We start from the raw sequence: 18,828 nt of genomic DNA, 5'->3' as shown, positions 1-18,828 counted from the left end.
GAGCCAATCGTGCAGTCTAATGGTAATATTCCATTTCTAACCGCAGCTGCACTACCGGTACTGAACGCGTCGCTGTCATTGTCAATTTCCATAGTAAAATGAACAGTAGTGCAGCTGTCGTTACAAATGGACTGTCAGTGACAGTCTGACAGTCTGTCACCCTAAGAGTGACATTCCATTTCCAACTGCAGCTGCAATACTGTTCATTTTACTATGGAAACGCGTCGCTGTCATTGTCAATTTCCATAGTAAAATGAACAGTATTGCAGCTGCAGTTGGAAATGAAATGTCACTTTAACGCAATTGGTTGTGGTTTTGGTCGAATACCGAATATTCGGCAATTTTAGTCTCTGTGTCGGCCGAAGTGCCGAATATTCGGAGACGGATATTCGGCATGACATTTGAAAAAATTTGGGTGTTTCATTCATTTTGACTTGTCCATTTTCTATGGGAGGGTAAATTTTTATTCGCGATTTCGGAGTTTCTTTTCATTATAAAAGTTGCTCAGTATAACCCCAAAACCTCCCTGGCAACGGGAATGCTGTTATTTTTTGGGTATTATACAGGATGGCCTATATAATTTGCAATAAAACAGCGCCTTTCCACTTTAGACTACTCTCTTCTGAGATTTATAGACTAATATATTCATATGGTGTTATTTCGAGTAGTAACTAGCGATATTTAGCGATGTGCCAAAGATAATGTTCAAAAATTCTGCACGTTCCTTGCCACACCTTTAAGTTATTTTCGATTTCTAATGGGCCTGAACTGGACGCCAATGAGTGATGTAAATGTTATTAAATGAAACAGTTTTCAACAGTTAAGTACATTGGGTTATAATTGTTATAAACCCTAATCTGAGCGGGATCTTTCCAAGTCATACTTACAATTTTCCAAAATTTATCGAAAATTTGAAAATTATATTTGTCGCAGAAACGTATGCGAACGATACTATTAAGCTTAGAATAGGCAGAGGTCGTGAGTTCAAGTCTCAACTAAGACAGTTATTTTTCCACTTTTAAAATTAATTTTGAAAATCCTCTGTTGCACATTGCTAAACACAACCAGGTCCACAATATCACATACAACGATGCCAATCAATTTTCCAAGTTTTCTAAATCTTGCGGTCAAATAATAAAACTTTATCCAAATAAGCACGCCGTTTAAGAATTACATAAACCCGGTCGCGTCACACACAATTTTATGTAACCAGTTACAGAGATAGTGGGGAACGAACAGACAGGCAGTCCGCGATCACCAGCCAACGGCGCCGCACGCTCGCCCGCTTAAAAAAAATGAAAACAAGATTATAAAAACAATACATGTACACCAAAACATGTATTAGTAAGAAAAACTACGATAATTTTTCGAAAAAAAGTGTCAGTCGTAAAATGAAAGTGAAACTATAAGTGCAGTGACCGTTTCAATATGTTGAGCGAAAAATGGAAAGTCATTCTCGTACTGGCTACGTCTGTGGTCGCGGGCGAGTCGAGCCGCGCGCTGAGCCTAGTCCGAGACCCTTATCGCCCCATCTTCATCCCTAAATACAAACCTAAGCGCTCCAGAGTCCTATTTCTAGATGACCACGAAAATTACCAGCCAGTCGGGCGAGGCGAGATAGATCTAACATTACAACCAGTAAATTCGAAAATCAAATTTGACGATGCCAGCGATTACGATTTCACTTCACCTGGAGACAAGACGGAACTATCAGGAAATGAGAGGTTCTACGAGCCGAGAATCCATCCTTTCTCATACCCTTTATATCAAGGAAGATTTGGGAGATACGCCCCTAACTTCAACTTTGAGCCTACTGTTCCTTACGCGCCTTTCCCGCCAGTAGTCCGCAACAGTTTCTACAATGGGTGGAAGGCGCGAAGTCCAAGAGTTGTCTTCCCTTATAGTGATGTGAACGCTATCCAAACAAATTCGCATGCTGGCCCAACGTTTAATGACAACGTTGTGTTCCGCGACAGCTTGAACGACGTGGGGGAGAACGAGATAGCTCCGCAGGATGATAATAGTGGAGGTGATGCGTTCGCGGAGAGAGGTGAGTGGGAAATACACAATATGTTACTATCACTAAATTGCAGTGGTGGTGCGTCAAGATTGGAGTTTCTTCACAAGCTGTAGGAAAAGTGCTCTGTCTAAAAGGCAAGCCAGTGGGAATCGAGTTCCGTAAAATCATTCAACTATAGTGTAGTGCTACAACTATGGACCACAAGTTTAATACGTAATCTTCTGTTTAGTGTTATCAGAGATTTTTATGAAAATATTTTGACTTAGAACTGCGAATTTCGTATGATTAATAGTCCTTCACACCTAAACGAAGATATTGGAATAAATTTTGGACCTCAGTTGGAAGCTTTTGAACTATAGTTGGATTGTTTGATGATTCTTTGGACGCAATGCCACTGCACAGAGTTCCAATAACTAACTAATGTGGTTTCACAGTGCCTTGGTTTTATACTGTAATGCTGTGTTACTTATACACTTACAACTAATGTTAGATTCAACATTGTTTTTAATTTAGTCATGACTGTTCATTGACATAGATATCTAGGGACTGGCTTTACGGGCAATAATAATGAGGCATGACAGGGGCCAGTACAGCGGTGTAACACCGCTACAACGCGATTGGTTGATGAGTTCGCATCACGCGCGCGATTGGTTGATGAGTTCGCTTTACGCGCGCTATATTGGTTAGACTGCACGATTGGCTGGAATTCGTGAGTAACACCGCTGAACTAGTACTATTTTTAGTGCCCGTAACTCCCGTCCTTAGATATTATACGTCAATGTGATGATATAACTTAAGATCAAGTTACACAAACCTCAATTTTAGCCTGATATCATCACTCTCAGCAGTAAACTATGAAACTTCCCATACAATTCGTGACTAGTGATCCAAAAGGCTCGAGCCCTGTGAGCCTTTTTTTAGGGCTCGCCTCATCTCTTGACGCCTAAAAGGCTAAAAGCCTTTTTTATTTCATAAGTAAAATAGGCCTTTTAGGCGTCAAGAGATGAGGCGAGCCCTAAAAAAAGAGCTAAAAGGGCTTGAGTCTTTTGGATCACTAGCGGTGAGGCGGTTTGGTGCAATCGACCCTAAAACATATCCATTACCATAAGACTACCTTCGAATTGGCCAGTTAGCCTACCAGACAACTAAACAAGCCTGGCTAATGGCAGGAAATTAGACATGCTTGGTTACGTGACCGATTTGAACTTATAACCTCTGAAAGTTGCAGTATACCACGTAATATGCATATTACGCTAGAATACACATATGTGTAATTTGTGTGTAAGTATAGACTGCCAAATTGTGAATGTAAAGTGTCATTCGATAGATCTTGCTAACTATGTAAATAAACCGCCATATTGAAACTGTCACTGAATGATGATTTCAGTATGGCGGTTTGTTTACATAGTTAGCCATGCAAGTTACATAGAATGACACTTTAATCATTATTGATGATGATGACGAATGATCCTGGTTTAACCTTTTGATTTCCGTTTGACAAAAATGTCACTCACACGCTAATTTCATCGAAAAAAGCCAGCAAAATCTGACAAATCTACTTTATATTATGAACAAAAAGGAGGGAAATTTAAAACTGTAGGCGCGAAGAGTTTGATTTCCCATAGAAAATATGAATCATAATCATAATCATAATCATAATCATTTATTCGATGCAATCCATGGTGTTTATAAAGGTGTTTAAGTTTCATTCAGTACAGCATGGACCCTACTAGGGCGTGGCAACATATTATACGTAAAAAAAGTAAGATATTTAAACATTCATACATTATATAACTATTTATAATTTGTCAAGCTATTTCCGTCAGTAGAGAAAAGCGGTAAATTTGGAAAAATGTAGGCGCGAGGAGTTCGCATCCCAAAAAAGGTTTAAATTTCTTGCCTTTTTCTACTGACAAACTTGTTTGACTGTCTATATTTATTATTTTAGGTAATCAAACTAATTAAATAGGTCACAATATGCTATAGTCCATATACTTTACTATTTAATTGTCCATAAACTCTTGCAAAGTGTATGGGCATTTGGTTAAAAGGTAAGTCTTGAGCTTATTTACAAAGCTATTATATTTATTTTCATTTTTTATATACTGAGGGATGTGGTTATATATTCGAATGGACATTGAGTAAGGGCCTTTGTTGAAGAAATGTAGGTTAGCGGGAACTGCTTGTACAAGTTTATTGCGGATACGTAAGTTATGTAGTTGTGGTATGGGATTTTGGGGTTTTACAAATAAGCTCTCGTGTTTTCGCACAAATTTGCAGGTTTCTATGATGTATAAGGATGTAAGGGTGAGAATATTTAATTTCGTAAAATGTGGTCTACAACTTTCCTCATTACTTATCTTGGTTAGAACTCGTATGCATCTTTTTTGTAGTAAAAATAGGTCTTTAGCGTTTACACTATTGCCCCACAAAATGATACCATATTGCAGCCATGACTGGGCAAAAGCATGATAAGCACATACAGCAGTTTTTAAGTTGGTATTTATTAATATTTGTTTGAGAGCATAAGCAAATCTGGATAATTTAACAGAGATTTTATCAACATGGGCTTTCCAGTTAAAGTTTTCGTCAATATTCAAGCCAAGTAGTGGGCAAGTGCTGGTAAGTTCTAGATTTTGTGATAGGTATGAATAATTTATTTCTAGGGCCAATCTTTGGTAGGGTCTAAACTGTATTAAGTTCGTTTTCTGCAGATTTATAATTAGATTATGATCTTCAAGCCAAGGTAAAATTGTATTAAATATTGTGTCTAAGGTGTTCGTAACTTCAGCGGTGTTCGCGCTGGGAAATATGATAGAAATATCATCTGCATAGAGTAGGGATTTGATATTAGTATTAAGTAATTTTGGTAAGTCATTAATATATAGTATAAATAAGATGCAGCCCAACACGCTACCTTGTGGGATAGAACAAGTTGTGTTAATTGTGGAAGACCGAACTTTGGATAATGTTTTAGTATTGTCATTATAGAATTCTATTTCGACTATTTGTTGGCGGTTCATTAGGTAAGAGGTAAACCATTTATGCGCGGTGCCACGAATACCAATTCCGTATAGTTTGTTTAGGAGTATGTCATGTCGAACTCGATCGTATGCTTTACTCATGTCCAGGAGCAGCCCGAACGCGTATTTCTTATTATCAATTAATTTTAACGCTTCTTGAACAAATTTATATACTGTTAGTGTGGTAGATCTTTGTTTCCTAAATCCGTATTGTCGTTCATCAAACACATTAAATTTGTTGCAAAAGGATGTAAGTCGGTTTGTCATAATGGATTCAAAGATCTTCGAAAAGGTATTGAGCAAAGCAATTGGTCGATAATTTTGGGTGTCTGAAAGGTCTCCCTTTTTAAATATCGGTTTTATTAGTGAGATTTTAAGGCTTTCTGGGAATATTCCTGAGGAAAAGGATTGGTTTATTAGGTCCGTGAGAGGATTTGTCAATTCAGTGGCACATAATTTGACAAGTGAGGGAGGAATTTCATCAATTCCATGACTAGTTTTATTCTTTAACTGTTTAATACATTTGAACGTCTCGCAGGGATCTACAGGCGACAAGAAAAATGTGTTGCTGGTTGGGTTAATGACAGGGCGGCCGTGCGGTATACTATTACTAGTTGTTGATCCTACGGAGGCAAAAAAGGTATTGAAAGTATTCGTTACTAGTTGCGGATCGTTTGTAATACTACCATTTATGTTTAGGCTCATATTTTCGGTTTTTTTTGTCTTGGTTTTATTTGTTTGTTCATTCACGATTTGCCAAACTGTTTTTACTTTGTTTTTAGATTTGTTTATTCTATTAATGTTGTTAATTTTTTTGGAGATATATACAGATTGTTTGAGAATTTTATCATATGTTTTAGAATGTTTTTTTAAAACTGGGTCGTCAGTTTGAGTCATCAATATTTTTAGGTGGCGTTTGTGTTCAGATGAAATTTTGATGCCGCGAGTTAACCATTGTCTTTTTGGTTTAGGTTTCGGTTTAAACTGTATTTTTGGAATGCATCGATCAAGTAGGTTTTTAACTTCAGTATGAAATCGGTCAAAATTTTCAATTATCGTGTTTTGAGGGTTAATCATGGATGTAAAGTCTGTATTTTGTAATTCAGTTTTGAAATTGTATATGTTTCTTTGGTTATAAATACGGGTCATATAAGAGTATTGATTACGTAAGTATTTTGTCTTATTTGTTATGTTTTGAGTAGTCACTAAAACTCCTCTATGGTCCGAAAGGCCAAGCTCAACGACGTCAACAACTATATTATTGATATCAAAGTTCGTGAATAGAATATCTATACATGTCTTTGAATTCTGTGATATTCTAGTCGGTTCTTTTACGTGTTGATGAAAGTTTGCGTTTCTGAATAGGTTTAACAAGTTTTGAGATAGAATTGATGTTTTTAATACATCGACATTTAAGTCTCCACCAATAATCACGTCTTTTTTACTGTACTTTATGTTAACGAGTTGAAGGAGTTTATCTAATTGTTCAAAAAATAAGTCGGGTCTTCGTGAGTTATTTGGCCAATAAATTACAATCAATATTAAATCTAGTTTACGAATCTTGATTGCACAAGTTTCAAAAATACATTCTATGGATAATTTATTAATATCTGTTAACTCTAAGTATTCTATTGTATCCTTTAGGAATATACAAACTCCACCTCCTTCGTGGTTTGTCCTACAGTAATAACTCGCTAAGTTGTATCCTTCTAGTTTTAACAAATCTAACTTAGACATTGAAATCCACGTTTCACAAATACATAAGGCTTCGATAAACGGCTTATCATCTATAAGTGACTCAATTTGGTAAATTTTATTTCTAATACTACGCGTGTTTTGGTATAATATTGTAGATTGGGTCGGTTTAGGGGCGAAAAGTTTTGACAGATGACGCTGGCTGTGTGTTTGGTGTCGGCGGATGGTTTCTCAATAACGTCTGTTGTGGTTCATCTCCGATGAGGCGCATAATAGGTAACGTTTCTGAGTTTAAGGTTGTTGCGGGTATAGTCTTGTTTCTATCTTCGTTATCGGCGTATACTTCTTGGAGGGGCATCTCTTTCCCATTGACAAATAATTTGTTATTGCGTATCACTGCGCTTTGTCCGGTTTGTCTAACTTCTCGTAGTTTTTCTCTGAGTAATTTTCTGGTTCGAAGGCTGTCACGATCAAGAAACTCTGACACAAAGAGTCCTGTGTATTTAAGGTATGAGGCGTTTTCTATAATATACTTCGTCATTCTCTTACTTAGAAGTTCTATGACAATAGGGCGCCTGAAGCCTCTACGCCCTATTCGCCAGATCTCCTCGATTTGCCCAGTTAAGTCGATGTTGTAGATGTCATAGAACAGATTTAGTACTTGATCTATCAGTATGGGTTCGGATTCACGGTCATGTTCGTTTAAGCCATAGAGAACCAGCCTCCTCACGTATTCAGTATGACTTGGTCCAGTGAAATTATGATTTGGGCTGTCTCTTACATAGTTATTGTTGCTGGGTTGTTCGGTTTTATTCGAAGGCACTATTCGGTCCGAGCCTGAGGATTTTAATTTATTTTCCAATAATTGAGTTTGAAGTTTTAAGGACGCCATTTCATGTTCAAGGGTTAAGATTTTCTTGTTTGTTTCGTCAATACGTTGGAAATTTGAGTTAGATTTTCTTAAGATGTTATCTGTTTGAATATTTGTAGCGTCAACTGATAGTTTTATGTTATTTAATTCCGTTTTTAATGTAGCATATTTTTGAAAGAGGTTAGATATATTAGTTTCTATTTTATCAGCTAGGTTGGTAAATCGTTGCTCTTGTTGTTCAAGCTGCAGGGTCATTTGAGATCTGAAGCTTCTTAATTCGGTAAGTATGATATCAGAGAGTACTTCATTGTTCTTTTTTAGACTTAGATCCGGATCTTTACGGGAGATTATTAACAAACTGTCGTCGAGGCTGTGTAATGTGTGACCTTTATTCCGTATTGTTACATTGGAGTCATCCGAGTCTGTGTCTGGAAGTTGGTGCCAATCGTCCATTGACACGTAATTTTGCAATGTGTTTTTAATTGGCGTGCTCGTTTTACCTGTTTTTGGAGCATTGCGACAAAGTTTGCAGGTCCAATTTAATTTTCTTTCAGTTGACATTAAATCAAATAATCCATGATATACATTGGCACAGGGAAGGTCGTAAGTACGCTCACAGGCACAGCATGTGAGACGATCCCGTTTCGGTAGTGTCTCGTGGCATTTGGCGCATACATCCGCTGTGCTGGACGTTGCTACGTCGGTACGCAGGTCTGGAGGTTTCGTGGAGTCATCTTTCGACATGGTGACAGGAAAATTTTAAAAATTTCACTCGCGCATTTAGGACACTGTTTGCGGTTTATTGCGTTGGTAAAAACGCTGGTATACTTCCCAGGTGTTTAATTATTATTTTTGGTGATGTTGTAAACACTATTTGACTATTTATATAATTAAAACATTTATTATTTACGGGAACAATATTTATTCGTGACAGTTGACATTGACATTACATAACTTGGGGGGGGGCCTGGAAAAGTGAGTGTCTGAGTATAAAAACGATATCGAGGCATATATTTAATTTTATATAGGTATGAACTTAAGCTTTTCATCTTGCCAATGGTGGTTCGGCCATCTTAACAAAATCTATCTATACGGAACCCTCGGATCTTGAGTAGGTATGACTCACATTTGGCTGTTAATAAGTTTTTTTTCATTATTAAAGCGATACCTTTATTTTTGCCATTTTTATATATTGTGACCTTTTTTGCCACTTTTGTGTTATTTCTACTCAGAATCACAGCTCTTTCGATCCTAATGGGATAAAAAATGTCCCAGAGTTATTTTCCTCTGGTGTTACCATTTCTTCATATACTTTGTATGGCGGTAACAAAAAGGAAATTTTGGAAAATGTATCGAATTGTAAGACAGTTTTTTTCTCCTTTAAGGATGAAAAGGTCTCGCGAATCACGATCCTGGGCTATAACCGCGAAAATCGAAGTTCGCAAATTGCGGGCATTTTTCTCTGTCACTCTAATTACGCCTCCATTGGAGTAAAAGAGAAAGATTCTTTCGCGGTAGCCCTGCTGACCAGAAATAAAACAAAAGTGGCAACAAAATTCACAATACCTATATAAAAATGGCAAAAAATAAAGACACGCTCATTATTCCTTCAACTATTGTCATCCAAATCTCTTGGATCGGACAATCATTACGATTTCACCGTTGTGTCATCGTGTCATTAAGTTTCGGATGTCATTTTAAAATCATTAATCTGAAAGAGTGTACTTAGGTAATAGCTTCTGTCATAGAGAAATATAGCTTCTGCATAAGATTTGCTTTTATGTAATATTTTCAATCGCCATTCAAATGTGATTAATCGTCCTAGTGCTTACACTTTATAGGGTTCCGTACCTCAATTGGACAATACAGAACCTTTTAGGATCACTTTGTTGTCCGTCCGTCAGTCTGTCTGTCTGTCAAGAACCTATATCTCGAGAACATATGGAGATATCGAGTTGATATTAAGACCATATTCTCAGGTCTATGGCCTCTTGACGTTGTGAAAAAATCAAACTTCTAATTAAGTTAACGTAAATAAAAGATAAGACCGTTAATGCCACATAAAACTATATTTCGACACTCTCAAGGGAATCAAAATTTATAGAGTACCCTCCGTTGACCTAGAACTATATATGAAATTGGCAAGTAATATCGTCATATAATTACAAGGTTGGCTTGGGTCGTCCCATTAGTTTTTCGTCAAGTTCTTAAATTAGTCATATTCTGCTTTCGTCACGCATTCTACATTGAGAGCCACCGACGATTGTGATGAATGTAGAATGAGTGACGAAAGCAGAACAGGACTAATTTAAGAACTTGACGAAAAACGAATGGGACGACCCAAGACGATACCATATACAACATGTAGGTACAGGAAAAAATCTCTAAGCTCAAAATTAGTAAAAAAAATCGTAAAAAATAAGGGACTCTCGCACTTGTCCGGTTATTAAGGATATGCAAGGCAAACGAACACACAAATCTGCTAAGGATTCGGACACCTGCAGGATCAGAAGGGTTGCGAGTGCGTTGCCAGCATTCAAGATAATAATGTGCCAAAGGAATTCCCAGGAAATGTTCTCAGTATTTTTTATATCATTGACAACTATTGTATGCACATCTATTCTAAGTATGTTGATTTGTGTATTGCCTAGCTCTTGAATTTCCTCTAAAAAGCGACATCTATTTTATTATGTTGGTATTTTTTGATAACATAACTGTTTAAATATATCAATTGACTTTTAAACTTTTGTCTAGGTATGTATGATAAGGAACCTGTCTGAATCTTTAGCCATCTTTAGCATTTCTCCCGAGAAAGATTTTTTCTCCTCTATAAAGCACAAGCGAGGTTTGAACCCACCATTTTTGACAGCCATACTAATTTGAAAGGTTAAAAGTAAGGATAATATTTCGGTTGAAAATTCTCTAATTGGCTTCCAAAAAGGATGGAACAGCTGTTCGTAATATGCCAAAATGTTACATAACGTAGTATCGTAAAACAATATACACAATACGAACTGAGAGTTCACGCCTTTGCATTTCCACACAATAGGTAAAAGTGCAGCGCGCTTTTACAAAAACGTCATACGTATGTATGGTACTAGATGGCGCTTACGCTCTTTTTATCACATTCATTTGACATATACAGAAGTCAAAAGATGTAACAATGTATGGAGTTTAATGTCGCTTAAGACATTCCCGTTTTAAGGAGTTGCGTTTAGTTAGGCAACGCACTTTCCAATTTTAGTGAACATGCATTTCGTGAAACACTAAATGTAGTGTCAAAAGTTGCTTGTCATATGTAAAAAGTTGTGCATAGGAAAATAGCCTTTACAAATGGGACTATCTGCCGTATTCGAACTTCAAGATATTCACAAGAGACGACACGTACTAGATCCATTCTAGATACGTTATAGTTTAGATATCAACTAGTTCTCTTTTGCAGCGCAATTCGGGCAACCAATGTCACTTTTACGTTAGATAGAGTAAGATATCTATTAGATGTGAATTGTATCTCTAAGTAATATCCTGTGGAAATAGTTCAAGAGTATCTCCAGAATCGCGCAAATGTCAAATTTGACAGGTTAGATCTTAAACATATCGTTATCGTATCTTGGTGATGTCTAAAACACTAGTTAGTTATTTTTGTAATTATTACCCACCAAAAACATAAATGTAAAAAAGGAGAGCTAGTTATACTATATATTGATATTCTAGTTCAGAGTTTCTTAAAGTGGGGTCCACGGACCCCTTAGGGGTCCGTAGCATGTTTATCAGGGGTCCGGATTAGGTCAGTTAGCTACCTACTACAGGTAATCTTATAGTAAAGTTGACTACATTTTATAAAATTTTATTTTAATAGTTATTTGTACAACAAGAGATCAAAGTTTGATATTTCTTCGAGTGCTTATTTTGAGTCCCGTGCAAGCGAAAGATTCTATAATAGATTCATGAGCGTAGCGAGTGAATCTAATTTAGAATCTTGAGCGTAGTAAGGGATTCAAAAGCGCACGAGATGTAAATAACTTTGATCTCGTGTAGTACACAAAATTTTTCACCCTAAGCAGTGAGAACATACCTAGAGGGACAGAGATAATAGAACCCAAGCATATCGAACTTGTATTAGACCCCGCATGTTGAATTGAAATGACATTTGACTATAAAGGTCACTTGAATGACATTTTGCTCACTGTTTTTAAGAAGCAAAGTACCCTTGTTCGAGCTGCTGAGGTGAAAAATATTTTTGACCGGGGTCCGTGGAATTGTTTAAAATGTGAAAATGGTCCGTGACTGCAAAATGTATAAGAAACCCTGTTCTAGTTGGTTGGTGCTAAACTATAACAAATTCTTGTTATTTAGAACAACCTCTAGTATGTTTGCTTAACACCGAAATAAGGCCAATACACACCAGTTGCAAACAGAAGGGCTATAACTCATCGCGTACACATGCGTGCATACATACAATTATACTAATGTATGATGATTATATGTCAGCTGTCACTGCGTTGCGTGTTAATAACATAATAAATAAATGCTATAATATTTATGTAACATATGCAAGCGTACTACATTATGTAATATAAATATGTTATGCAGGTAAAGCCTAGTCAATCTGGATAGTCCGTCTGTCAGGTAAGACGGTCTATTTGTATCTTGATATATCTATTTTTTGCGCCCTACAGCCGAAAATCATCATCTACATCAAGATTTTAATTACAATATCAATCCACAACACAGGCTTCGTCATATTTGCTTGCTACACACAAAAATAGTATCCGCTACATGCTTCGACAAAAAAAAACAAAAATTTTTTGTTTGTTTGTTTAGGAGTTTATTTATTCTTAAAATCAACACTGGCGGTTTATGTAAACGTACAAATAATTTTTAAAGGAATTTTTGCTGTAGGGCGCATATATCAACATACAATAAGCACGTTATAATAAATAATAATATAGGAACCTGTTAGTATAGGAAAACATACTACCTAAGCTCGATATTGTATTGTGGTTTGTGAACTAGATGACTATGTTTATAATATAATATATATACATAAAATACATCCATAACTCAGGAAGAAATATATGCCATTACCAGAATTTGAACCCAGGACCTCCTGCTGCGTAGGCGGGCCTGACTACCGACAAGGTTAGGAGGCCATAGAAGTGCATTAAAATAAAAACAAAAATAAATTGGTAAATATTAAACACAAAGTAAGATTCTCTGCACATCTTCATACACAAAACAGTATTTATAACCATTCAAGACCATTTGACCTACACAAAGCTACCCCGTGCCATATCCACTTTCTACTTGCATTGCACAATCCAAGATGGCGGCCAAGATGGCGTCTGACGTAACAAGACGTAATGCGCTCAATCGAGATCGAGGTTTTTTGTCGCGATTCGGGGTCGGCGTTTGGTCTCATTTCCGGAAATCGGATGTAGATTAGTTTGTGGTTTTGTTTTTTATTTAAAATCGGTGGTTTTTATAATAAATTAATTATGTGATAAGGCTGATGGTGCTCGACGCGGTCCCAGTACATGTCATCTTGAAACTTAAGTCATTGTCAATAGAGGTGACAGCAGGGTGTCATCTATTGGGCATTAGCATGTCGAGCACTACCTACTACACCTTACTCCTATTTTATTGTAGATATGAGATGTTAGAGTCTGTGCGGAAATAGACACATCGTGACATGTAGGTGAATTTAACCTAATTATTTTATGATAAAAATAATGCGAAATAACTTTTGATAGGTATGTTTTTTGGGTTTCTCCTTCTTCCTAAGGATCCTATTATTCCCTAGGGTATTACCAGAAATTTCTTCGTATCTATTTTAACTTGTTTTGCGTTCTAATTACATTTAAGTTAACTATGTAGGAAAAGATGATCGCTTGCCTCGTAATAGGCAATCCGGTGGGAAAGGAGTTATATAGACGCTCCGGAGCTCCTGTTCTCCTGTTACATATTTTATTGTATTTATTTATACATATATAGAGATCCCATTCAGGGATAAGTTCGCCTTTGTTGTATTTAATTGACTCTGTAACTGTGTTTCTCGTGTTTATATTTCTATGTACAATAAAGTAAATACATACATACATACATACATACATACATACATATATATTTCGGGGATCTCGGAAACGGCTCTAACGAAATCAATGTTTCGACGGGTTTTCGGGGGCAAAAAATCGATCTATCTATGTTTTATCTTTGGGAAAATGCGCATTTTTGAGTTTTCATATGTTTCCCGTGCAAAGGTCAGTTTTACAGATATTACTATTTACAATATGGGGCCCGATTCGGATTTTGAAATAGACATCTATTAGATATCTTTTAATGTAATGTAATGTAATGTAACGTTTATTTCAGACAAACAGTCCATATACATCTAGACACGCGGCAGCGTGTCAAGCCAAGTTCAAGCAAAGGAACTGGCTAGCCAGCGCCGAGTGTAATATTACACGAACCACTTGGTGCCACTTTTGACCCTTCTATAACTCAAAACATCTTTGACGTAAACACATAAAACTACGTGTGTTTAATTATATCCATAAGGACATCTAGAAGCCCAAATTTCATGAAGCTAGCTCAAACGGTTATAAAGATATGAAGGTCAAAAAGTCGTAAATTTTAAGACTGACTTATGACTTATAGTACCTAAACCTAACCTACTTCCAGATGACCTAGAAGGATGAAATATGGAATCCAGCTTGGTTATTGTGTGTAACCGTAGGAAAAAATCTAAAAATAAAATAAAGTTAAAAAATAGGGGGGGTCCCCATACAAAAAAAACACTTTTTATTGGGACTGACATATAAGTACCTAAACCTAACCTACTTCCAGATGACCTAGAAGGATAAAATTTGGAATCCAGCTCGGTTATTGTGTGTAACCGTAGGAAAAAATCTAAAAATAAAATAAAGTTTAATAATAGGGGGGGTCCCCATACAAAAAAACCACTTTTTATTGGGACTGACATATAAGTACCTAAACCTAACCTACTTCCAGATGACCTAGAAGGATAAAATTTGGAATCCAGCTCGGTTATTGTGTGTAACCGTATAAAAAAATCTAAAAATAAAATAAAGTTTAATAATAGGGGGGGTCCCCATACAAAAAAAACCATTTTTTATTGGGACTGACATATAAGTACCTAAACCTAACCTACTTCCAGATGACCTAGAAGGATGAAATTTGGAATCCAGCTCGGTTATTGTGTGTGAGCGTAGGGAAAAATCTAACAATAAAAAAAAGTTAAAAAATAGGGGGGTCGCCATACAAAAAAATATTTTTTATTGTAGCGTTGGAACCGTTACAAGCAGATATTTGAAACTACCCCAATATATGTATTATTATATTTGCTATATTAAAATAAAGTTAAGTCAAAAAATAAGTGGTGTCCCCATACAAAAAACTTGTAATACGCTCTAAACAACCGGCCAACGGTGTGTCGTCGGCGGCGCGCGGCACCACATAATTATACAAAGAACAGAAGTAAAAACCATACAGCGGAAACACAAGAAAAAACATTAAATCTCAATACCTGCCTAGTTTTCTTTACAAAAAGTATTGATATCCCACCAAAAACATAAATGTAAAAAAGGAGAGCCAAGTTCAATACAAAAATTATGCTTGGCTGTGGGGCTCGCCGCAAAAAGAATGGAGATCTAAATGAGTGCCACTGCCAAGTTCTATGCAAAATCCAAATATGTATTTATAGGAACAAAATAACATTATAAACAAGTATTAAACTCTATTTCTTTGCTTTATTGGATACCTATAACAATTGCTGTTATTTAAAAAAATGTGAGATCTTAAAGTAGGTTAGATTTGACTTGGCCAGTTTTCATTATATCAATCATTTTATATATATTGTAATTCTGATAAAACCTGGCCAAGCCAAATCTAACCTACTTTAAGATCTCACATTTTTTTAAATAACAGCAATTGTTATAGGTATCCAATAAAGCAAAGAAATAGAGTTTAATACTTGTTTATAATGTTATTTTGTTCCTATAAATACATATTTGGATTTTGCATAGAACTTGGCAGTGGCACTCATTTAGATCTCCATTCTTTTTGCGGCGAGCCCCACAGCCAAGCATAATTTTTGTATTGAACTTGGCTCTCCTTTTTTACATTTATGTTTTTGGTGGGATATCAATACTTTTTGTAAAGAAAACTAGGCAGGTATTGAGATTTAATGTTTTTTCTTGTGTTTCCGCTGTATGGTTTTTACTTCTGTTCTTTGTATAATTATGTGGTGCCGCGCGCCGCCGACGACACACCGTTGGCCGGTTGTTTAGAGCGTATTACAAGTTTTTTGTATGGGGACACCACTTATTTTTTGACTTAACTTTATTTTAATATAGCAAATATAATAATACATATATTGGGGTAGTTTCAAATATCTGCTTGTAACGGTTCCAACGCTACAATAAAAAATATTTTTTTGTATGGCGACCCCCCTATTTTTTAACTTTTTTTTATTGTTAGATTTTTCCCTACGCTCACACACAATAACCGAGCTGGATTCCAAATTTCATCCTTCTAGGTCATCTGGAAGTAGGTTAGGTTTAGGTACTTATATGTCAGTCCCAATAAAAAATGGTTTTTTTTGTATGGGGACCCCCCCTATTATTAAACTTTATTTTATTTTTAGATTTTTTTATACGGTTACACACAATAACCGAGCTGGATTCCAAATTTTATCCTTCTAGGTCATCTGGAAGTAGGTTAGGTTTAGGTACTTATATGTCAGTCCCAATAAAAAGTGGTTTTTTTTGTATGGGGACCCCCCCTATTATTAAACTTTATTTTATTTTTAGATTTTTTCCTACGGTTACACACAATAACCGAGCTGGATTCCAAATTTTATCCTTCTAGGTCATCTGGAAGTAGGTTAGGTTTAGGTACTTATATGTCAGTCCCAATAAAAAGTGTTTTTTTTGTATGGGGACCCCCCCTATTTTTTAACTTTATTTTATTTTTAGATTTTTTCCTACGGTTACACACAATAACCAAGCTGGATTCCATATTTCATCCTTCTAGGTCATCTGGAAGTAGGTTAGGTTTAGGTACTATAAGTCATAAGTCAGTCTTAAAATTTACGACTTTTTGACCTTCATATCTTTATAACCGTTTGAGCTAGCTTCATGAAATTTGGGCTTCTAGATGTCCTTATGGATATAATTAAACACACGTAGTTTTATGTGTTTACGTCAAAGATGTTTTGAGTTATAGAAGGGTCAAAAGTGGCACCAAGTGGTTCGTGTAATATTACACTCGGCGCTGGCTAGCCAGTTCCTTTGCTTGAACTTGGCTTGACACGCTGCCGCGTGTCTAGATGTATATGGACTGTTTGTCTGAAATAAACGTTACATTACATTACATTACATTAAAAGATATCTAATAGATGTCTATTTCAAAATCCGAATCGGGCCCCATATTGTAAATAGTAATATCTGTAAAACTGACCTTTGCACGGGAAACATATGAAAACTCAAAAATGCGCATTTTCCCAAAGATAAAACATAGATAGATCGATTTTTTGCCCCCGAAAACCCGTCGAAACATTGATTTCGTTAGAGCCGTTTCCGAGATCCCCGAAATATATATGTATGTATGTATGTATGTATGTATGTATGTATTTACTTTATTGTACATAGAAATATAAACACGAGAAACACAGTTACAGAGTCAATTAAATACAACAAAGGCGAACTTATCCCTGAATGGGATCTCTATATATGTATAAATAAATACAATAAAATATGTAACAGGAGAACAGGAGCTCCGGAGCGTCTATATAACTCCTTTCCCACCGGATTGCCTATTACGAGGCAAGCGATCATCTTTTCCTACATAGTTAACTTAAATGTAATTAGAACGCAAAACAAGTTAAAATAGATACGAAGAAATTTCTGGTAATACCCTAGGGAATAATAGGATCCTTAGGAAGAAGGAGAAACCCAAAAAACATACCTATCAAAAGTTATTTCGCATTATTTTTATCATAAAATAATTAGGTTAAATTCACCTACATGTCACGATGTGTCTATTTCCGCACAGACTCTAACATCTCATATCTACAATAAAATAGGAGTAAGGTGTAGTAGGTAGTGCTCGACATGCTAATGCCCAATAGATGACACCCTGCTGTCACCTCTATTGACAATGACTTAAGTTTCAAGATGACATGTACTGGGACCGCGTCGAGCACCATCAGCCTTATCACATAATTAATTTATTATAAAAACCACCGATTTTAAATAAAAAACAAAACCACAAACTAATCTACATCCGATTTCCGGAAATGAGACCAAACGCCGACCCCGAATCGCGACAAAAAACCTCGATCTCGATTGAGCGCATTACGTCTTGTTACGTCAGACGCCATCTTGGCCGCCATCTTGGATTGTGCAATGCAAGTAGAAAGTGGATATGGCACGGGGTAGCTTTGTGTAGGTCAAATGGTCTTGAATGGTTATAAATACTGTTTTGTGTATGAAGATGTGCAGAGAATCTTACTTTGTGTTTAATATTTACCAATTTATTTTTGTTTTTATTTTAATGCACTTCTATGGCCTCCTAACCTTGTCGGTAGTCAGGCCCGCCTACGCAGCAGGAGGTCCTGGGTTCAAATTCTGGTAATGGCATATATTTCTTCCTGAGTTATGGATGTATTTTATGTATATATATTATATTATAAACATAGTCATCTAGTTCACAAACCACAATACAATATCGAGCTTAGGTAGTATGTTTTCCTATACTAACAGGTTCCTATATTATTATTTATTATAACGTGCTTATTGTATGTTGATATATGCGCCCTACAGCAAAAATTCCTTTAAAAATTATTTGTACGTTTACATAAACCGCCAGTGTTGATGTTAAGAATAAATAAACTCCTAAACAAACAAAAAAAAAATTTTTGTTTTTTTTTGTCGAAGCATGTAGCGGATACTATTTTTGTGTGTAGCAAGCAAATATGACGAAGCCTGTGTTGTGGATTGATATTGTAATTAAAATCTTGATGTAGATGATGATTTTCGGCTGTAGGGCGCAAAAAATAGATATATCAAGATACAAATAGACCGTCTTACCTGACAGACGGACTATCCAGATTGACTAGGCTTTACCTGCATAACATATTTATATTACATAATGTAGTACGCTTGCATATGTTACATAAATATTATAGCATTTATTTA

The 18,828-nt window shown here is 36.0% G+C and overlaps 1 protein-coding gene across 1 annotated transcript in view; it reads left to right on the top strand.

The window, feature by feature from the left end:
- The first annotated feature begins 1,099 nt into the window (after positions 1–1,099).
- Positions 1,100–18,828, top strand: part of LOC134677139 (proclotting enzyme) — an 82,495-nt gene continuing 64,766 nt past the window's right edge. The window contains exon 1 of the mRNA XM_063535598.1: positions 1,100–2,050. Within this exon, the coding sequence (XP_063391668.1) occupies positions 1,429–2,050 (622 nt within the window). The 5' untranslated portion in view covers positions 1,100–1,428. The remainder of the gene's footprint in view (positions 2,051–18,828) is intronic.

The sequence above is a fragment of the Cydia fagiglandana genome, chromosome 25 (assembly GCF_963556715.1).
Source record: "Cydia fagiglandana chromosome 25, ilCydFagi1.1, whole genome shotgun sequence".
Taxonomy (NCBI): Eukaryota; Metazoa; Arthropoda; class Insecta; order Lepidoptera; family Tortricidae; genus Cydia; species Cydia fagiglandana.
Note: the sequence above shows the minus strand (reverse complement) of the source record. Positions and strands in the feature narration are given on the sequence as shown.